Here is a 23,385-nt window from a genome sequence, read left to right as displayed (position 1 = left end):
GACTTGGGTAAAATAAACACATTGAAACGTCTTATCACTTCAACCCAAAAGCTCCATAAAACAAACACACCCTAAACCCCGCCCAATTAGACTTGGCTTATTTGCAACTCTACCTCTCTAAATTTCTTCCTTTCAAAATACATTCACCACAAAACTCAACTAAATAAATATAGATTAAAAAATACTCTATTTTTTTTCACGACAAAACACAAAAACAGGAAAATTTATTATTTTAGTAACAGAAGCAGGTCCCCTGTTTTTCTCTAATTTATATATCGATTACAGAATTAAAAATTTAAAACCTTATTGCTTGTACATTTGATCCACTAGCCTTAAAAAACCACCCCAAATGATAAGTCTGATATCGGATCCAAACCTCACCATTGCGGATCCGACCCGTTATTACTAGGATCCGCTGGCAGGCCAAAATAGAGCAGAAGATAAGCTCATCGCTCCAAGCTTTCTCCTCCTCCGTCCATGGCGTCCATTCTTCGCTCCTTCCCTCTTCTTGCTCCTCGTCTGCTTCGATTCGCCCGTCTTTCTCCCAAGCTCGCAGGCCGTGGCGTCTTCTCCACTATCCCTCTCGCCTCCTTCTCCTCATCCTCCTTTCCGTCATCCGCATCTCCCGCTGCTTCTCTATCTCAATCTCCGATTGAAACCTCAGCTCCAGATTCACGCTCCGGTGCCCTACTTTCGTTGCAGTGGGTTGCGAGAACGGCGTTCTGTGGTGATTTGGGTCCTGAGGATGTGGGGAAGCGCGTTCAGCTCTGCGGATGGGTTGCGCTTCATAGAGTTCATGGTGGTCTTACCTTTCTTAACCTCAGGGATCGCTCTGGGATCGTTCAGGCTTGTTCCGTTTGCCTTTGCTTTGAATTTGGGTTTTCTCTCTTCCCTTATGCTTCTTGCTATTGCTAATATGTTTCTTTTTTGTTTTGGATTTTATACCAGATCACAACGCTTCCAGATGAGTTTCCAGAGGCGTATGCAGTTGCGAATAAGGTGAGGGTTGAGTATGTGATTGCAGTTGAGGGGATTGTTCGCTCCCGGCCGGGCGAATCCGTGAACAGGAAGATGAAAACTGGAGATATAGAGGTACTGTTCATCTGAATTTCGTTTTCTTGTGTTAATATTATAATTCGCAAATGTCTGTTTGGCGGTATCTCACATTGCCAATTCTGAGCTTTGTGGGGTTTAGGGTTTAAGGGGTAGTAGGCCGATTTTAATCTTTCCACTTTCAGTTGTTGGAAATTGAACCTGCCCACAATGCATGCTGAAATAGTTGTGTATAATGTGCACAAGTGATGTCTGTTTATATCAAATGATTCTTAGCTGTTAGGTCAATGTAATTTTTCTTTTTTGATATCTTATTTCTGTATTTATTTCAAATCTGCTGCTATTGTTCTTGCAATCATGCCTTGCTGAAGTTTGATTTATGATTACAGCTTATCTTTAAATTTATATATCCTTGTACTATTTGTAAGGCTTTAAAACAAAATATTTTAAAATCTATTCAGAAACTAATGTTTCATAAATATCATGAATAATTCATAATGAAATAGTCGATCCTATTTTGTTGTGATATCAAAGCTGTGTCTTTGGCACGCTGTATTACTATCTAGCTGATATGTTAAAGTTCATCTACTCTTATGTTCAGTGGGGAAGTTAATGAAATGAATGCCAGCGTGCATCTTAACTCTATCATGTGTCTGCACTCTAAAGTTTGAACTCACTACCTTGTGTTCTATATTATTGCTTTGATAGATATTGTTTTCTTCAATGGAGTATGGATCTTTTGATTTTTGATTTATGGCAATCTAACTGTGCTATGATATTATTGTCAACCTCCCAGATTGCTGCAGAACATGTTTTGGTGTTAAATTCTGTAAATCGTGCATTGCCTTTTCCAGTTACCACTGCTGATGATGTAAAAGATGTTATTACTGAGGAGATTCGATTGAGGTATTTCATTTGATTTAATTTTTCTCTTCATATGTTGGTATGCCCTTAACCTGCTCAATAGATTATTTATCATTGAATTTATGTGCGTTCTATCAATGTGCCCATCCTGATTGGTTAACATGGAACAGTAATGCGGCAATTAGTGGTTGATAACCAAGTCTCAATCATGGACTATTGGTGTGTAAAAGTTATTCTTGACCCTTGACTGAATCGTGAAATGCATATATTAAGTTGATAATTTGAACCTCATCTCCAAACTGGGATATTTTAAAAAGAGAAAAGTATCTTTTGCCCTAACCTATTAGGTTGTAGTCCTGAATGACGATTGATCTTTAGTGTACATCTTGTGCTGCTTTTTTCCTCTTCTATTAATATCAGACCCCTCTCTATCCCATTCTGTTTAAGCTCTTGTAGACATACAATTCTGTTACCCTTTTGTCTAACTCTGGTGGTGCTGTATTTTTCCTCATCCATTGATATCAAGATGTTCTTTATCTTGTTCTTTCTCCCCTTATATTAGTATCAGGCCCTTCTCTATCCCTTTCTGTTTAAGCTCTTGTAGACACACATTCTGTTACCATTTTTGTTTAACTCTGGCGGTGCTGTATGTGCCCTCATGGCTCATCCATTAATATCATTTTGTTCTTTATCCTGTTCTTTTTAAACTCTGGTAAACAAGATACTTTGTTACCTTTGTGCATGATGTGCTATAGTACCATTTTGTCTAAATGTTTCACTGTTTTTATTTTTGATCTGTTCTGCCTGCAGAGTACTCCATAGTCTAAGTTACCATATCAACATTGTGTGTTGTTTATTGCATGTTACGCACCATCTAATCCTTTTTCTCTAATGAAATTTTTGATTGGAAAATGTTACTAGATATCGATTCCTTGATTTACGTCGGCTACAAATGCAGTCCAATCTAAGATTGCGGCATAAGGTGGTTAAGCTTATGCGACGTTATCTGGAGGATGTGCATGACTTTGTTGAGGTATCATTTACTTAAGATTTGTATTTATACTTTGTACCTGTCTTTCTCAAAATACTTGCGATATTTGTTCCTGATATAACTAGACTGGGCTACTTGTGGCTCTGATTGTTACACAGGATGTATCAGGTTTCCCTAGTCAAAGAGAAGAGCTATTTGTTGGATTATGAGAGCAGTTTAAGAATGAAAATATCCACTATCAGCATCTTTCCTTTTAGTGACATAAGTTATTGTCTTCATCAAATTGCTGGAACTTCACCTTAAAAAAAATAACACTATGGGTCCATTTAAACACTAAGCATCTGGTAAAGCTGATCATTTGAACTCTAGTGCATATTTGGTGGTGCGTGATGGACCCAAATATGCTTTTTGGATGGCCTTCATATTGACATGAGTCCATCCAATTGATATATTACTTTGATGTATAATACATTTGGTTGGGTTTTTTCGTTTGGTTGGACTAGTTTGCTTCATTTTCTTTTGTTGAGGCCTGCCTTTCTATTAACATTCGCACTTGCTTTACACATTATGCTATGTATATTATCTTCATAGTTGATTACCAGCTAATTCAGAAAGTTTCACACTCTCACTGATCACTTCTTTTAATGGCTTGATGAATTCGATGTTCAACATGTTTGGTAGATCACTACTCTTGCCTTTGTTTATTGTACCAACCAAGTGTTTTCAGCTTTGTAATCTCTTGATAGGCTGCATGGTTTGTAGCAGCGAATAGTTGAGGCATATTTCCATACTTATAATTTATGCCTTTCAATTTTACCTTATTGTATCTTTTGTCTCCATTGGAGACTAGTGCACTCTTGGCCGTTGCTTTTTTGTTCATGTTGCTTCATCTTGACCCCGAGTTAATTATGATTGTAAGGTAGATTGAGACTCCAATTTTATCTAGGTCCACACCTGAGGGTGCCCGGGATTATCTTGTGCCATCACGTGTTCAGGTAATTAAGCTTATCTTTGATCATTATTTACAATATTCATTTATGCTTTTGTTTATCGGGGTTGATATTCTTTGCATAAATTGCTTGTACATGTGAATAAGGTTCAGTACTTAGTGGCTATAACTAACAGTATTTGATAACAACGTTCATTGGAGTTTTACACCATCAACTTCCCCTCAAAGTTTGGTAATGGGTTTGTTGCCTGATTCTAGGTGGGTGTTTGTGTGTTTATTTTTAAATATTGTTGTACTCCTTTCATGCTAGAAAGTTTAAAATGATCAATGCCTCTGATTTTGACCTGAAGCTGCTAGCAGTCTCAAATGATTCCACTTGATAGTTGGTATTACATTATAACGTGTATTTGTTCTTTAGTAAATAAAGGGTCGGAACTTCGGTCAACAAAAGCAGACATCCTATTTGTCCAAATCTTGAGATCCTCTCTGTGTAATGCTTGCATGCTTTTTTTAGAAATGATTTTAGAAGAGCATTCTTATAGTTCTCATTTCATGATAATAGTCTGTGCGGGTTGGTGTTACACTATTGTGCACAGTCAGATTTATGTTAGCAACTAGAGGTTTTTAATACTGTATGAATTTATTATACCTTATTTTCTTCTACATGTTTTGAAGCCAGGAACCTTTTATGCTTTGCCTCAAAGTCCCCAGCTGTTTAAGCAAATGCTGATGGTCTCTGGCTTTGAAAAATACTATCAGATTGCAAGGTGATTAATTTATCTATATGTGTCAGTGTGTGTGCATGTGCATTTGGGGTGTGCCAGTGTTGGGTGAAAGTTGGACTGCATAGGTTTGCGTAAATTCTTTTGTAGCCATCTAATTTAATGTCTTGTTAGCATTGAAGCTCTGGGCACTACATTATGTTCAGCTGGGTTAGAATGCCCACATGGCAGCATTGTTTATAGTTGATGCCCCCTTTTTTGTATGTTCAATGCATTCAAAATCTGATATGATTTGGGTTTGATTTAATGCACTTAAACTTAACTTATCCATGTGATTCATGTTTCATTATTGTTTATCTTTTACAGGTGTTTTCGTGATGAAGACCTAAGAGCAGATAGGCAACCTGAATTCACACAGTTGGATATGGAATTGGCTTTCACACCTCTGGAAGAAATGCTGAGGCTTAATGAGAACTTAGTGAGACATGTCTGTCCTTTTTCAAGCTGCAAAATTGCATAGACTTTGATGTTCGTTATTCTGCTACTGTGAGTATCTTGTGATGGTTTACTTTATTTGATAGTCTGATGCTTTGCATATTGTGTTCGCTAGATCTTTCAAGAGATAGTTGGTATTCATTTGCCAAATCCTTTTCCAAGACTCACATATGCAGAATCAATGCTTAAATATGGGTCTGATCGGCCAGATCTTCGTTTTGATTTGGAGCTGAAAGATGTGAGTTCTTGTTATTTTTAATAATACACTTTGAAGTTTGGCTATTTTATGCAGACTTATCTCTATTTATTTTTATGATTGTTTTAAATCCCTGGTATTACATTATTTCATGCTTGTATTCTTTATTTCCAGCATATAGCGCATGTTTACATCATTACTACTTATGCAATGCTTGCAATGAGAAACTTGTCATATTTCTACATGTTCTCTTTTGGCAGAATGATGTACAAGATTTTTCAATTTTGGACATGTTGGACATGGTGAACTAGATACAAATGATCATAGTTAGTAAAAAATTTGCTGTATAGACTTCTGCTTTTTGAAATATATGTTTTGTGCCATTTTACATAAAACCTGAAGCTCTTGTTCTTAATTTTCCTGCTTCGATACATTTTTATTAATGCTTTATGTCTAGAATTTGGATTTTATTGTTTCTGGTCTCTGAATTTTCCCCATGTTTCTTGAGAATATATATCATACTGAATTGGCAGGTCAGCGATATCTTTTCAGAATGTAGTTTCAAAGTCTTTGCTGATGCCTTAGATATTGGTGGCATCATTAAAGCGCTATGTGTGCCTACTGGTGCAGAAAAGTTTTCCAACACTACTCTTAAGAAGGGTGACATTTATAATGAAGCAATCAGAGCTGGAGCAAAGGGTTTACCATTCCTTAAGGTCATTGAAAATGGTAATGGAGCTATAACCCTTTAATTATCATATAAGTTGGTTTCGCATGCTCGTAATGATGAATGGTGCATTTTTGCTAATACAATGTAGGGGAGCTTGAAGGAATTCCTGCTTTGGTGTCAAGTCTTCAACCATCAAATAGAGAAAAATTGCTGAGAATCTGCTCTGCAAAATCAAATGATATTATCCTATTTGCAGTGGGCCAGCCTATGGTTGTTAATAAAATTCTTGACAGGCTTAGGGCATATGTTGCCCGTGCGTTAGGATTGGTTAATCAGGTGAGGAGTTGAGCATCTCATCAATCTTTGTTTTTTGGTCTGAAAGTTATTCTGTTTGGTATATGTGGTAGGTCAAAAACTACTGAAGATCTTATAATTTAAAAGGACCTTAATCAATAGTTTTCCATTATAAGCAACTCATTCTATATTAGGGAAGTCAAGTTATAGTGATTGTCCTTATTTTACTCTAATTGAGTAGTCCTGAAGATGATTATTTAGAGTTCTTATGTGAAATGAAAATTGAAACTTAGGCTGCAGGTGTAGGCATTAAAATGGAAGTCATGGTATTTCTCTTGTTGGGGCTGTTTGTCTGCTAAATATATTAGGTTGTGTGTAGTGGGGAATGCAGAACCTAGGATATAGTGTTGGGTTTTATTTCAAATATGATATCTGCATACTACTTGTAATTCTTTGGTTTACTCACTGTGCTATATATTTGATGTTCCTTAATTTGGATGGTATCATATATATATATACACCATGTAATCATATGACTTAAATCTGGAGCTTTTCGAAATTATCTTTGTCTGAGTGAGATTTGTATTATCTTTCGTTTCGCATAATTTTTTTTTTATTTCTTCAATCTTCAGTCGGCGCATTCAATTCTTTGGATAACAGACTTCCCCATGTTTGAGTGGAATGATTCAGAACAAAGGCTTGAGGTCAGTTGCTTTCTTTTATAGTCTATGACAAAGTTGATTTTTTTTTTTCTCTCTTTTCTTTTTTATTTTATTTTTAAATGAAGAGATTCTGAAACCTTTTAGTTGTGCTGCAATTGAAGAGTTTTATTGTACTCAAACAAATTTGTGGGCAGCCTGAATTTTGGTCTGGTGTGCCTTTTTGTTCGACTCTTTATATAAAGATTGAGATTTTTTAAAAGTTTATTTTCTTCTGTGAAGGTTCCAAATATGAGTTCCTGGTGATATATAGAGTTTTGGGATGGGAGTTCTTAATGATATCTTATAGTTAGGTCCTTTGTCACCTCAGTTTTTACATTGGTGCTTGAAAGGAATCTGTAAAACTGGGTTAGTTGTTATTGAGACCAATATTTTGTAACAGGGTGTAACTGTCCTCAAGGCATGGAAAGGAAGTTGTTTTAGGCATTATCAGCCAGAAGTTTAAGCTGATATCATAATTGATATTTTATCTGGAAACTTTAGTTGTCCAATTTAGATCTTATGAATTTCTGTCCAGCCAGTCTTTTGATGAATTAGTCATAGTTCAACCTGCTATCTTTTCCATTCTTCATAGTGGATGCTTTTGAAAATGATTAAGAATTACCATTTCTTTCTGCAATTATTTTCATTGTTTGGATACCTGTCCAATTAGCAATTTCAATAATTTTATCTCAGTTGTGTCTGCTATATTTTACAACCTCCATTAAGTGGAGACTACTAACTACATTTTATTGCTTTGTGGTTTTCTTGCAATTCATAAATATGATTAGGCATTGCCATTTGTTTCTGCTATTCTTGTGTAATTATTCCTTATATTTTGACTTGCTTTGAGAATGGTAGTCATTCTATTATTTGGTGCTTTTAAACTGTTGTATGTGTAGAACTGTTTATTTAAATTTTTATTATTGATGACTTTGCATTGAAATGTGTTAATTAAATGAACTGGGATTTGTTAGTTGATTGACTATTTGTGCAGGCCCTTCACCATCCTTTCACTGCTCCACATCCTGAAGATATGGATGATCTCCCTTCAGCTCGTGCTTTAGCTTATGACTTGGTCTACAATGGAACTGAGGTAGCTTTCGTACCCTTTAGGGTCTGTTTGTATTGTGGAATGGGAATGAGAATGAAGCTAAAGGGGCATGGGAGTGACAGTGGGAGTGGGGAGAGGAATGAAGGATTGAGGATAGGAATTAGTATTTGGTTAGAGGGAATGGGAATTGGGAATGGATAATGTAGGAAAGGGTATGTCGGAAAATTACTTTTATATCTTTAATACAAATAAATGATATTAATATATAAAATAGTGAATTATATTTAGCAATAAATAAATTTACTAATTTATAAAATATTTTGAATATGAATATTTCACTTTAGTTATTATAATTAATTAATTAAATTAAATAATTAATCAAATTAATAGGGATAAAAAAAACATCATTATCCAAGGGGGAATGAGAGTTCCCCTGATTTTGGGGGAATCCTGGGGGATTCTCATTCTCCTCTAAAATTATTGTTCATTCCTTTATTGTATACCAAACAGGGGGTAAATTAAAAAGGGCAAAATAAATCATTTTCCAAGGGAATGAGAGTTCCTCCCTATTTTGGGGAACCCGGATGGGAATCTCATTACCCCTATTCATTTCTTTATTGTGTACCAAATAGAGGTATACAGTAGATGGAGGGGTCTACAGGGATGGGGTGGGGATTTCCGTGCATCATCCACACGCAAGCTCAATGTATCACTTAGGTTTTGTTGGCTTAATTTTCTGATTATAATTAGTCAGTTCAGTTCACAATCTACTTTCAACCTTAGCTTAGTGTTTAGAGGTTCTTGTCGGTTCTGCTGGTTCACTATTTTAGTAGGCTTCCTCTCCCTTATACAATCACTATAGGTGCTCCTTTGTTCCTCGGAAATGGCTACCATTCTGTGGCATTACTGAGATTTAGAACAATCACACAGTAATAATGAATATATTGAACTTAGCTGGTAAAAACATAAAAAAAAAAGGATGCAAACCATATAGATAGTAATTGAAATTGAAATTGATATGATTGGCTTGTTATTTATTGTTGCTTTATCAAAGTTTATCACCATTAAGATGGTTTTTGATGTTTCTTGATGCACATGATTAGTATCTTTTACAGTATTGTTTCACTAAACCATAAGCCAGATGAAACTTATCTTCCTCAAGTCTTTTGCTGCAGTTTGTTCATATTGAAAGAGCATATCTTTTATTAATTGTTTATTCCTCTCACTCCTTTCTTGCTACAATTGTCGCATCCACATGTGTTTATGAGTAAATTTTTTTTGTTGGACTCCATTTTTTCTTAACTTGTTTTGAGTGGTATATGCAATCTTTTATGGCAGATTGGTGGTGGGAGTTTGAGGATTCATAAACGTGAAGTTCAAGAAAAGGTTCTTGCAACTGTTGGTGTCTCTCCTAAGCAGGTGTGTTGTCAAGCTATAATATTCTTGTTTTTAACTTTTAATTGGTTCAAGCTAGACAAGGTATCAAAACTACCAGCAGAGAAAGCAGGCTTTTGCATTATGGACTATTTTGCTGTTTAATGCATATACTTAGGGTTATTCTATATGCAGGGCTTCTTGGAGAGCTGCATTGGCTTTCATTCTTTCTTGTCCATTAGGAATTATGGAGAGATATAGCTTGTGCATTTGGCTTTTTCTTTTCCAGTACAAGTTACATGGCTTTCTTATTCGGCCTTTTTCGTAAGCAATGCTAAAATTATCATTTGATTTGATGCCATTAATATGCACTTCTCTTTATTTAATTTTTAATAATCTTTAACTCTTTGTATTTTAAGTAGTCATAAAGTTATGAAAGAGGATGATACTAAAATAATGCCCTTCTTCTATTAGTAATCTCAATATGCAATTAACATTGGATTTGACAATAAAATAGAACTGTCCTTCATACCTTGGATTACTATACCAACTAACAAGCTGTGTGTGTTTGATTTTCTTAACTTATTTACTTTGTGAATTTGAAGGTTTGGATGGTTATTCATGCAAGATTTTTTAGTTTAGTAAACCTTAAGTCATTGTGAACATGCTTTAGGAGCGCATAAGTTTGATGTATGTTTGAAAATTTGAAGAAAATAATTTTCTTTTAGTTTGAAATTATGTTCTTAACATTGCATACCATGAAATGTTAAGAATAGTGATAAAATTCATACCATGTGTTACATAGGGACCCACCACCCTAACTTCTCCATAACTGCAGTTGTGGGGAAGGGTTGGCTTAGGGTATATGAAGCTAGAGAGAATGCGTCTCACAGGTGATGTGGGACTATGGACCTGAGCCACTACGTCCCAACCCCCCCTGGGCCCACAGCGGATGTGGGACCCAAGATCCTAGCTCATCCAAGGCACAGCCCGGCATCGACGTGGGACCCAGCTCTGATACCATGTTACATATGGACCCATCACCCTAACTTCTCCATAACTACAGTTAGAGGGAAGGATTGGCTTAGGGTATATGAAGCTAAAGAGAATTGGTTTCACAGGCGATGTGGGACTATGGACCTGAGCCACTACGTCCCAATACCATGAACTATAATTAAGCATGAGTTTATCTATCTATATTAAGATCTACATGAAGGAGTGAGTAAAGGTTTGGGGATTCTCCATTGTGCCTAATCCCTTCATTTTGTAAAATCCAGTACTGATAAACTGATACCTTTTTCTTTCATAGGCTTGTATCTAGATATATTCCCCAATTTATCTTTGTGCAAATATACTAGACTTTAGCGGTTGCAGACTGTTAATTAAAGATATATCTCTTTTTCCTGGTATTTATATATCCTTCTTATGCAGGCTGAAGAAAAATTTGGATACCTTCTGGAATCCTTGGACATGGGTGCTCCTCCGCATGGTAAGCTAGACTGTGCCCTCTTTGTTTCGTTCTTAGAAATGTGTGTTTAAGCCAAAAGCAATAGTCTGATATTTGATTCTGAGATAGTTTTTTCCATTTAATTTCTAGACCTTTAATGTGTGGCATTTATTTCATCTACCATGATAGGAGGCAAAAATTCGTCTGATGTGCTCTTCACGTTGTGTTTTCTAACCTGTTATATTGAAATCATTCCGTCTTTGATAGAGGTCATGCCACTGTTCTTGTCTGATGTCACAATCAGATAGCATCAACAATGATGATGGTCAGATTTGTCCAATGTCCAGAAGCAAAATTATGTCTTATCTAATCTTTCCTTTCATGCTACAATGTTATCTTCAATCATTTCCTCCCAGCTAGTTGGGGTTTTGCTTTTAGCGAAAGCTTGATCCAGAAGAAAAGTCAGTTGAAGGCACTGAATACAGCAAAAAACATCCATATCAATTTTGTCATATATGGCCTTATGCTTCTAAATTGATACATCTTTAATTGGGTAAAATCTCAAATACTCACACACACGCTTGTGCACACACATGTACCAGTATGTAATTTGTGATGCTTATTCCAGGTTCACCTCTAACACTTGGTTCTTGCTAGTGAAAATTTCAAGTTACCAAAACAAGCTTGAAATGAGTACTTTTTGTACCTCTGGTTGCAGCTTTTTGTTTCAGTAAATATTCTGATGTTTTTTAGCTTAACTTTTCAATGTTTAACATTTAATGGGATCATTTGACTAATGTTGAGATCTAACAAATTTTTTCTTTTTTCACAATTTTGGCAGGTGGAATAGCATATGGTCTGGACCGGTTGGTGATGCTTCTGGCTGGTGCAAATTCCATCAGGGACGTCATTGCCTTCCCTAAAACTACTACAGCCCAATGTGCGCTCACCAAGTCCCCATCTGCGGTTGACTCTCAGCAACTCAAGGAACTATCATTTAACAACTTAGATCCCTAACTAAGGTTATTTCCTACTTTAGATATTATATACTAAATTATCATTTCTATGCTTTATATTGTTTCAGAAAAATTTTGGTCATAATCCTTATTTATCTCGATTGTGTGATCATAATCCCTGGCATTTTAAGATTCTGCCTTCTAGGGGATGTTCTCTACTGAGTTTCATTGTAAGATTGCACTAAACAATCAAAATGATACATGCTCAAATTGAATGTAGGCAACTAAAATATTGAGATTTAAATAGATTATTGTTGCATGCTCATGTAAAAGTGGGTGATTTTTATGTGCTCTTATTTAATAATATATATTTATTTGTATGTTTTATTTTCTTTATTATAATAATTATTATTATTCCCATCACTGAGGACGAGAAAAGCGTTGAAAGACAGTTTTGTTTTTTAAGAAAATTTTTAAATTAGACTTTGACAGAGGCATATAAGAATGAAAGCAATCTCCCTGGGTTTCAGAACCAGGGAAATGTTTGGTTTTCAGGTATTGTGCATAACACTACAAAATTATAAACAACCTGAACTTGAACCTTGCTATAAACTAGGAATTCTATAAAAAGAAATATATACATAGCTACATGAACAGTGGTTAACAGTAGGAAAACTAGAGACGGGAGTAAATTTTTTAGTATATCATTAAATTTTAGCTCATTTCACTTTAATCACTGAACTTTAATTTGCATCAATTTGGTCATTCAATTTTAATTTGATTTTAATGGATAATAGATCAAGGAATTTTGATCCCCAAATTAATGATGTGGCTCTTTTTCGATGACATAAACGCCTCCAATAGACTTAATAATGTGTTATCGGGAGACTGACTCGGATTTTCAGACAGCCATATAATCAATTGGGGGTTGAAATTTTTAATTTATTACCTGGTGAAATCGAATTAAAGTTGAGTGACTTAATTGATATAAATTGAAGTTTAGTGATTAAAGTGAAAATGAGTCAAAGTTTAATGACCTAGTAAAAAATTTACCTGGTCGTAGTTTTGAAACTGGACAAGTTGAGTCTATAAGAATGACTTATAGCGCTTTTAAAGTAATTAAGGCTTGCGTGTGGTCGTAGTGTTATGTAAGTTAATATTATTTTTTTTTCTAGAGTTTATTTAATAATAATTTAAATTCTAGTCAAAGCCACCTATTTCAAGTTGTTAGTAGCTCTAAGTTAACTTTGGATTTTTGGGGAAAGGGGAAAGGTGACAAGAGTTGGAATCCCACATTGAGGAATTAATACCATAGGAGTGTGGACCACCGTATGGATTTCAATAACCAAAGGTAAGGGCGCATGAGGTATTAAATCTGCACATGTCTTTCACTAGCTTGGGAGTTTGTCCCCTTTGTGTAAAAATAAATAAAAAGTAAAAAAAAAACGTAAATTAAAGGAAAATAAGTTTTTAAGTTACACCTTGTTTGGGGGTAAGATAAGGTAAATAGGGGTTATCAAACCTTCTAATGTTTGGATTGAAGGTAATAGAAGGTAAGATTTTATGCTAGTATTACTAAAATACCCTTAAAGTATGTTGCAATGAAATGATTGTTTGCAATTTAACTTGAGCCACAATCCATAGTAGAAATTATTATTATTTTTATTATTAAACAAAAAATAAAAAACGTACAAGTAGGGGTGGAGGTTTGATGATACTTCGATAAAGTATCGGCAAATGGGTGAAGTTCCGGCAGAGATCCGGCAGAAGAAGAGTGTGTTGTTATGTATTGTGTACTGCTAAGGTTGGTTGGCTATAGAATTAAATGTTGAGGATCTTGTTTGCTTATAGAAAGTCTCTACTTAATAGGGATAATCACCAAAATAGTCTCCTATTTTTATCAATCGGTTTTTTTAGTCCCTCTATTACAATTTGAGCCTTTTTACTTCTCCTATTTTTCGAGTTTGGTATATTGGGTTTCTCTGCCTAACGGGAGTTATATTTCCTATTAAATTAAGCTGATGTGGTTTTGTTTGGATTAAAAATATTATTTTAAAAAGATAAAATAATAAAAATAAAATAAAATAATGCAAAAAATTCTAAATGGATTCAGATCTTGACAGTGATAATGGATCCAATCCCTAGAAATGAAATCCTCCATCTCCAACCTCAAATGTTTCAATGGTGGAGCTCAAGTGAGTAAAGAATGCTTAAATAAAGGAGCTTTAGTGAGTAAAGAGGCTTTCGCCTCCCAAATTCATGACCTTATTTTTGTCAGCGTGAGCCCAGCTAATGCCCTTCTCACAAAAGCTTATGCTTAGCTCTATCTCATTCTATGACCTCAGTTATCATTGTTTTAAATTAATTTATATTGTGCAAAATAATCTACTATTGCAAGAGCTGAATTGGAAGTGCTTAAAATATGAAAACCAAAAAGTGGAAATCCAAACGAGGAGAAGAAGGAGAAAGAACCTGTACTTATCTCTCAAACATTGACCCAATATAAAATAATCAATGGTCCTAATTATAAGTTATGCATTAGTCCCACCTGTTTCATAAAATCCAAAGGCTACAATTACATCTACCTAAAAAACAATTTCACATAACCACTGACTCAACACCCAATTTAACAAACTAACTCAACCAACATGCTCACACAAAACCCAACTCAATCATACAATCATTAACCAATAAAACTAGCTCTCTATTAACTAGCAAAATTAATTTATAACAACATCAACAGCACATCAAAAGCACCAACAACACCTACATATTGTAAATATAACACATTCCTACAAAAGCAGTAGAAATAATGCAAATTACTGCATTCCATTTAATGGAAACATGTTCTTCATTACCAGACTTGTTCTTCATTTTTGGGCACAGTAAAGAAAAAAGTTTCCTTGAATATAATTACTACATTATGTAAGCAATGTTAAGTAAAAATAGCAGCACAATATCAACTGATACATGAAAAGTGACATGCAATTTACAAAAAAAAAAACCCCTTCTTGCATGTCACACACACACAAAACCAAAGAAAATTAAAACAACTAACAAAATCATCCTTAATGAACTATTTCCTTGCTCTAGTGAAGGTTTTCCTCAATTATAAGAGTTTTTATGCTTTGCTATGTTATATTGAGAAATCTAGAAATTCAACTGTTCCAGATGCCTACTCACTTACTTCTTCAGTATGTTTTGTGATTTCATCAACCTACTATTCCTGTGTGCTTGTCCATCATTTGACAAAAGAAGATATATTGCTAACTTAAACAAAGTAAATGATATTACAAGCCACAACACCAAAAATAGCAACAAATCTTACCATTAGTTCATTTGCAATGATAAATGAAGTACCATGTCGTACTTCCCTTCCAACAAGTCCACCAGTGCGAGTACCCTACAATATACAAGAAACATATAACTAACACAATTCATCAAACTCCATAAAGAAACAAAATTATTAATCCTTGTCACACAATTATGGGAATTATTTCTTACTCTCAAAACCCTAAATGAGCCATGAGTAGAAGTAGATATATTTTCTTTCCACTTTGCTGCATAGCCACCTGTTTTTCTTTAAAGTAGTAACTGTCTGTTTCTTCCCTTTTGAGGTACCAATTGCTTGCTTGATGCATGTGCAACAATAACCTTTGCATTATTATTTTCCGGCCCACTAAAACTTATATTATCAACATCAGTAGCTGGAGTTGACTCACATTGGTTATCATCATTTATGGTCTAGATAAGAAAGATAGTAAAATTATGGTAATCAGTTAACTTAATTATGGGAGTAAAGATAATAAAATCACACAAACACTACCAAAAAAATTACAAGCTTAGCTCTTTCTGGACAGCTTCTCTTGTTGTGACCTTTAATTTGACAAATTTTGCATTTGAAGACCCGACCTCCCCTAGACAGCTTTGTTTGATTTTTATTTTTTCCTTCTAATGGTTCTCTCTTCCTTTTCTTAGCTGGCCGACTAGGCATCCTTCTGACTAAAGGTGGCACCATTGGATCTTGTTCACTCACTGGCCAGAACATCCTGCCTTTAACAGGATTAATTGTAAATTGGTATGCCTTCAAGTAAGTGTCTTTCTTGAACCATTCGGATACATAATCAAATGGGTTTGGGCCAATAAATGCAGTTGCAACCAATGCATGTTGACATGGAATCCCATTTTTGTCCAATTTACAACAAGAGCAACTATGGTCTCTTAACCTAACAACATAAGCATCCCTTGCATGATACATCAAATTATCCCAAAACACCTCATGGATTGCACCCCCATTCCATTCAACTTGCCATTTTGTAGATTTATTCCTTTCTTTTTCAAGCTTGACAACTATATTAGGCCCACACTCACTATTCCACTTCAGACCAAACTGTTTTTTGACAACAAACCTAGTCATGACATATTGTCTTATATCTTTGAGCATGGAAATAATAGGCTTAGCCCTAGCATCTAGTATCACACCATTAAATGTTTCACACATGTTATTGTCAATAACCTCACACTTAACGATATCATTAAAGAAAGTCTGACACGAACCTTCAATGGGCCATTTTTCTATTAATTCTTCTATAACATTGATTCCTTCCTTCAAATTTCTCATGAAGTCTAACTATTTTTGTATTTCAAGTTGGCTAGTAGACCTAGCCATATTCCAAAATTGAATTTGAAGTTCTTTACCTGGGTTTTCCCCCATCTAGCATAAATGTGCCTTGTGCACATCCTATGCTCAATCAATGGCAAGAGCTCCTTCACTGCATGGATTAATCCCTACAAAAAAGCAATTATTAACAAAGTTATATATAATATACAAACTTAACTTAAGGGAAAATTAAATCATTACATACCTTTTGCATGTCATTAATCAATGACCATCCAAGCCCATCCCCAATGTAGAGATCACACTTCAGCTGCTCAATAAACCTTGACCAACTTGAAGTTGTTTCCTTTTCCACAATAGCCTATGCTATAGGGAACATTTGATTGTTCCCATCTCTTCCTATTGCCACCAATAATTGGCCTTTCAATAAGCCTTTCAAGAAACATCCATCAATCCCTATAATTTTCCTACAGCCAGCAATAAAGCCCTCTCTAACAATTGTCAAGCACACATGCATTCTCTGAAAAGTTGGTAAATCCCCTGGATTTTGCCTCTCAGAAACAACAAGCACATTGGACCCAGGATTTGTCACTGTCAACTCAAGTGCATAATTGTTTAACACCATGAAATCTTCCTTGAATTGTTCTTCAATTTTTTTAAGCAAACAAACCCTAGCATTTATGCACACCTTGTTAGAGATAAAAACGCCTAACTCTTTCCTAACCATTACTTTTAAATGCCTTGGTTTAATGAAAGGCATGAACCCAAACACCTCACCAAACCTGTTGGGCACCACATGAGCTGTCACTCTTTTATTTTTTGTAACTTCAAGCAAGCATGAATGTTTCCCCATATAGTGTTTCACTACATGCATTTTCTTGCCACTACACCATATAGTGTTTTCTTGCCACTACAACCTCTTGTTGAACACTTAGCTCGCACTCTAACTGAATCATTTTTTACAAAGATAAATTCAAACCCTCTCCTATTTGAATATTGAACAAGTTCTTTCTTAAACATTTTTAGATCCTCAAATCTAAGATCCAAAAAAAAAAAAAGTCTTCTAGGGAAACAGTGGGGTCATAGTACTTATCCTTGGATTTCTACCTCTTTCCACTATCTGCATTTGAGCTTTCACTAGTGTTATCATAACTCCCAGGATCCGAGGAGTCTATGTACTCACTTTCATAATCAGTTACTTTCTCACCATTAGCACCTTGATGTTTCATAGGGTTAGCACATTCAGTACTTATAATCTTCCCTCCAACTCCATCTTCATTATCACCTTCAACATTAGATTTTTCTATTGTCTTTCTCAAATGAACATATCTTCTCACTTTTCCCCGAGCCTTCTCCTTCATCATCAGCATCAGAATTAAAATTGATAAAGGGGATATCTGCTAACCTTTCTTCATCATCATTAGTTAACTTAGTATCTTTATCACTACCAGAATCAGATTGCAATATCTCTAGCAAACTCTTACTATGTTGGTTTTTTAGAAGTTTCAACATAAATGTCCAGTGTGCCGTGTGTCCTTAACTACTTAGCTAGGCCTACAACACTCTGATCATCATAAATCAACTTTAATGCACCCCCATCTTCGTTATAAGACAAAGCTATTTCCTTCTTAACATCATATCCTAGCTCCTTGAGATCACTTAATAAGTCCCAATAACAAATCCTATCAGGATCCACAGCAAAATTAGCCACTTCTCCGTCAACATATTCAGCAACCCTTTCCTTTACCAATATTCCTCCATGATGGTAGGTAATTATGTACTTGTTGAAATATGCCATGTTTTGCTGTATAGCACATAAATACATATAAGAACTCACATACCTTCCATTTCAATATTCTACTGACTAAATGTAATAAATTCAATATAACAAAATAAATTCAAGTAGTACTGGCAACACAAGCAGCAAATGATTTGTAGAACACTGCAAGCAACCCAAGCTCTACAAAACATTCCATTTAAGATGCCTTTGTTAACAATCATTAATGTCAAACCTAGGTAGTAGTCCTCAAAGAGAAAAAAAAAATATAAACTTGGAAAGGAACCTATAGCTGACAAGGCATTAACCTTTTCTTAACCAACAATAACAACAGGCTAAAAGAGGGACCGCTAACTAATTCAAGAACTAACCCATTCAGGTATAAAAAGACAATTCATTCAGTTGAACATATTAAAAAGAAAAATAATAACTATTATTATATTCTAAATAGTGATACATGGTCCAATGAAAACTATTCCAAGTGAAATCAACTACAGACAATAGGCAAAACTCTCCAGCAAATCAACCATTCAATCCTTCCAAAATACTCTTAATCCTTATCCCCAAATACTCTATCTTTGCAAATTATAAATACCACCATGTTTTTACTTCCATTCATCCTCTAATCGCTCTTTCTGGTCAATGCCTTTACTGTCTTTAGTTAATCTAGATCACTCTTTTAAACAATATTTCTATTCTTTTTACCTAATGTTTATGTAAATGTGTGTGTGTGTGTGTGTGTATGTATATCAGTCATGCCACCCCAAAAAAACTAAGACCAACTGCATTTAAGTATGCCATAAGAAGTATAGCAATTAGCAGAACATGAACAAGTATGGCAATGTAAGAAGAATATATCATACTAGAAATTGTATTTAAGTGCAAAAGGAGTGGATTTAGTACTGTCTAAGCCGAAACAGTAAAAACAAAACAAACAAACCAACAAAAAAAAGATTGCAAATCAACATGACAACAAATCCGTGCAGAATAAATGATGGACGGTTACATGATATCAAAAAACCCATTTCGGGGATCCATATATCGACCTAAGCAAGAGTGCCAACAATCTAAAGAACAAATAGAAGTAACAATAGCAGGAGTACATGCAGAAGGAGAGGGTGATACAGGTATATGAAGAGACTCAAGGTGATAAAGTCCGCCAACTCTACGTCTGGTCCTAATCCTCTGGCTTGTAAGATGGTCATGCACAGAATAGTCAGAAGAAGAAAAGATAACAGTCAAACCATGATATGTAAGCTGACTAAAAGAAATAAGATATAAAGCTAAACCAAAAACATGGTGAACTATGGGAAGAGTAAATGAAGAGGATTGAAGGTGATCAGATTGTGTGACCAGAAGAAGATTTACGTCAGCAGTACGAACACTAAAAGAGGAGTGAATGCTAGAAAGATGAACTAGGGTAGTGGTATCCACAGTCATATGATGAGTAGCACCAAAGTCTAAAATCCATGAGGAGGAAGACATACCAAAAGCAGCGATATAACAGAGGAGGAACTAGATTGTATGGCGCGCTGCATGGTATGTAGTTGCTTTGTAAACTGAGTAACTTGAGAAGCAAGACCCCTAGAAGAATCAGGAGTCTAGACCTCAATAATAGTAACATGAGGTAAGAAGAAACACCAGAAGATCATTGAGGAGGATGATTTTGTGGATGCTGCTCTTTCCATTGCTGAAGCTTTGGACAATGAGTCTTCGCATGTCCTTGTCGCTTGCAATATCGGTAAAAGGAAGAGGATCCAGGAGAAGAAGGGACCGGAGCACTGGGAGTTGAGGTCCAAGAAGAGTGGAAAGATGTCACAGCTAGGACTTTGTCAGTAGAGCCTGAATGAGAGGATGATAGTGCATGTAGCCTAGTTTCCTTGTCCATAACGCTACCCAACATCATCAAAGGATAGAATAAGGTCCCGGTTAAGCAATTGGTTGTGAATAGCCTCATAGTCGGGACGGGAGATGCATAAAAACTCAAAGGTCTATTGTGTCTGGCGAGACTGAATATGAGCCTTACTACACTTGTATATCAAATAAGTGGATGGCTCCAAAGAGTTAAGTTGTCTCCATAAAGATCACAACTTAGTAACATATTCACTGATAGAGCGCTCCTGTTGTTGGACATAGGTGAGATCTTGTAAAATGCCATATTAGTGGGCTGAACTGGACTACTCAAACATATGACGTATGTGGTCCCACATATAAAGGACAGTCAGAAGATGTCCAATCTCCATTCAAATGTCAACCTTACAGAACTGACAAATGAGGGTCATGGCGCGATGATCAGCAGTAAATGATGAGGGCATCACGCCCATGCCAACTACACCACCTATGAATAGTAATATTTTAGCTGGGATAGAAGAGGAAGCATATCAAGGACCAATTACACGAAGCCATGCTAAACAAATCCAAAACCAGGTGAACGCTAACCTAAGCTTATTTTTAAATTATATTGATATGGCGGTGTTTCCAATTTCCTCTACCTTAATTGTACTTAGGTGTATTACAAGTGAGGACATAATTCCAGACTTGTCAAACAAAAGGATAATAATAGAGAAGCATTTGGAGCTACACCACATGTAGGCCTCACACTCATATGCACCTCCAAGAATAAAACTGTGCCTATCTTCGCTGGCTCACGCAAACAAAGGGAGATGTGGTTTTCTTTTATGACAAATCAGCCCAAAATATCTCTTCCCTAAACCAACCCAATTTTTAGAAGGAAACAAAATCAAATCCCCAATCAACCAGGAAATCAAGTATTCCAAGATTAAGAGTGGAAAGATTCACTTGCCATCTTCACGTGCTACAGTACCCGAAGGATACTGTTCCCATATTTAGATTGATTTTCTAGCCAATTTTATTTTCTTATTTTTAGATTATTTTCTTAGCAAATCTTCATTTTCTATTTTTAGATTGATTCTCTAGCCAATTTTAATAAGATAGTTTTATTGTATCCCAAGTTTAAGTCGGCTATAAATAGCCTTGTACCTTCTCTTTTGAAACATAGAACTTTGATTATTATTCACGAAATAAGAGTTATCTTACTACCATTGTTCTTGTGAGTTCTCCCGGATTCACGAGAGGAAAGTTTCAGCTTTCTCCTAATTTGTGCTCTACGCTTCTTGGCGTTTTGTGTGGATTAGTTTCTAGTTTGTGGTTATGAGATTGTTCAAATAGCGGGTCAGAGTTCTTCAAGCTTCAGATCGTCTCTCTCCAACGTACAGATCATATCCATCCCCGGCTGTTCGCAGCTAGTTATCCCTCAACCTAGATCCTACTCGTAAAGATCCGACCATTATTTAGATCTCATTCTTCTTCACCAAGTTGGAGCCTATTAGTAAATCATGAAGCATATGTACTGTTAGTCTCTTTAGGAGAGGAGGAAGTACCATCCACATGGCCAAGTAGCTCTGATTTAAGTAGAATGGTATGTACAGTAGTGTACTATTCTTTGTAATTGGAGCCATTTAACTTGACATCTACTAGGGTATCAAAGCTTGGAAATGGTGCGGTCATTTTTGGAAATGGGTTGTCGGCTTGGGAATTGGGTCTTGAAATGATGCTTAGAAATGGTGAGGTTGAGGCTTGGAAAGGTGTTGTGAAAGGATGGTTGTAAGCAGCTCAGCTTAAGGGTTTTAAAGGCGTTGCTCAGCTTAAGCAACTCTACAAGGATAAGTTTGTTGGCAAGTCTATTGAAAAAATGGTTGGAAATGGAAAGGGAGAGGCTGCGCCGGTGTGGTAGTAGCAGGGGTGGTAAGAGGAAAAGCCGGTTGGGTGGAGGCAGAGAAGGAGGAACGTTGTGATGAAGGAGCTAGGGCTGGTATAGTTGAGGAGATGGGAGGCGATTGCAAAGCCAACAGTAACCAAATGTGCGAGAAGACAGTCGAGGTAGCAAAATGAAAGCTTCCAATCCGGTGAGAATCCGGCGAAAACTGGCGAAGTAATATCGAAGCCGGCAAAAGGAAACATCGGCGAATCTGGAAGGCCACAATAACAAGAGAATATGCAGAAGAAAAAAAAAGAAAATCAAATCGTTGGCAAAGTAGAGAGAGATCCAACGAAAGTTAAACAAAAGATCGCCGGAAAACTCATCGGGAAAACTTCTCTGATACCATGATAGAGGTTGATAAGGAATGGAATGGATTTCATTAAGATAAGAGGTCAATAAATAGATATAATTAGTATAGATACAAGAGTAGGTAGTATGTATAAACATAGCATGTACAAAGTATATGTATGTGTATATGCATACATTAGTATTCTAACAGGACAAATAAAAAGGACCAAAGAAAAACTCTAAAATGGGACAAGTAAAAATGGCCAGAGGGAGTATAATTGAATTATTCTGTTATTTTAATTATAAAATATGGCTTTAATGGTAAAAAGTAGATGACACTTATTGTTGTAAATGTACCACATGCAAATAAAATTGGTTTAAATTTTCACAAGACATAGTAGTAATTTGATTTTCATGACGGAAAATTGTCCATTGTACTTGCTTCATGACGTGCAGAAAAATCAAACTTCAAAGTTTATCCCTTACTACTTTCGTTAAGATGATGCCCACTAAAATCATATATGTTCTTTTGAAAGATGGCCTCTCTATCAGCTTTTCTACTTCAAAGTGTTAGGATTGTGCCCTCGAATGCCAAAAAGAATACTTGTATTAGAGCATTTTATTTGTATTATACATTCTTATTATTATTAAATAGACATTTATTTAGATGTTCATATAAATCTTGTGATGACATTTTTATTAGTTTTGAACATCGCAGTCCATGTTTATTAAGTTAAACCTTCTACTCTTTGTGGGATAAAGAGGAGAGCACTAGAAAGGTTTGACACTTATACACTTAAATAGTTCACAAATTGGAGAACCTTTAATTGGGCGCTAAAGGGTCGTAAGGATTTGTATGACATATATTTTGACAAAGAGTGCTAGTTGAATACTATGAAATAGTGGAAGCATATGTCATAAATGCATCACTGGAATTGGTGTATTTGAACATGACTTGCAACAATCCAATCACATGGGTTTTACTCTTTGACAGTCAATGATTGGGATTGTTGGTAATGATCGTATAAGTGGACCTTGAACCTGAGATATAATGATCACAATGTATTTGTGACATCTAGTCTATTACTAGAGTCGTTAGGCTCAGTTTACCTTTTGGTAGGGCCGACCTCGAAGTGCGACTATATCGGGCAAGTAGTA

At 35.6% G+C, this 23,385-nt stretch overlaps 1 protein-coding gene across 2 annotated transcripts; it reads left to right on the top strand.

Moving 5' to 3' along the window:
* The first annotated feature begins 445 nt into the window (after positions 1-445).
* LOC120264953 (aspartate--tRNA ligase, chloroplastic/mitochondrial) lies at positions 446-12,088 on the top strand. Of its 2 annotated transcripts, XR_005537591.1 has the most exons (16): positions 446-846; positions 949-1,092; positions 1,850-1,959; positions 2,839-2,950; positions 3,832-3,903; positions 4,533-4,624; positions 4,946-5,066; positions 5,190-5,312; positions 5,804-5,999; positions 6,089-6,276; positions 6,867-6,938; positions 7,930-8,028; positions 9,325-9,405; positions 9,556-9,684; positions 10,792-10,849; positions 11,649-11,681. XR_005537591.1 is itself a non-coding variant. In XM_039272870.1 (15 exons), the coding sequence occupies exons 1-15, from the start codon at positions 478-480 to the stop codon at positions 11,822-11,824; spliced, it is 2,013 nt and encodes a 670-aa protein (XP_039128804.1). In that variant the 5' UTR covers positions 446-477; the 3' UTR covers positions 11,825-12,088. The 2 variants fall into 2 exon arrangements, 1 of the variants encoding a protein (XP_039128804.1); XM_039272870.1 differs by lacking the exon at positions 9,556-9,684 and having other exon boundaries at positions 11,649-12,088.
* Positions 12,089-23,385: the final 11,297 nt, after the last annotated feature.

Source organism: Dioscorea cayenensis, chromosome 7 (assembly GCF_009730915.1).
Source record: "Dioscorea cayenensis subsp. rotundata cultivar TDr96_F1 chromosome 7, TDr96_F1_v2_PseudoChromosome.rev07_lg8_w22 25.fasta, whole genome shotgun sequence".
NCBI classification, from domain to species: domain Eukaryota; kingdom Viridiplantae; phylum Streptophyta; class Magnoliopsida; order Dioscoreales; family Dioscoreaceae; genus Dioscorea; species Dioscorea cayenensis.
This window is presented reverse-complemented; position numbering and strand designations above follow the sequence as displayed.

What these genes read in the sequence shown, in the direction of transcription:
- LOC120264953 (XM_039272870.1), top strand. Translation starts at nt 478, where the DNA reads ATGGCGTCCATTCTTCGCTCCTTCCCTCTTCTTGCTCCTCGTCTGCTT. An exon ending in ATCGCTCTGGGATCGTTCAG is followed by an intron (nt 847 to 948) that starts GCTTGTTCCGTT and finishes ATTTTATACCAG; the next exon opens with ATCACAACGCTTCCAGATGA. An exon ending in TTGATTTGGAGCTGAAAGAT is followed by an intron (nt 5,313 to 5,803) that starts GTGAGTTCTTGT and finishes CTGAATTGGCAG; the next exon opens with GTCAGCGATATCTTTTCAGA.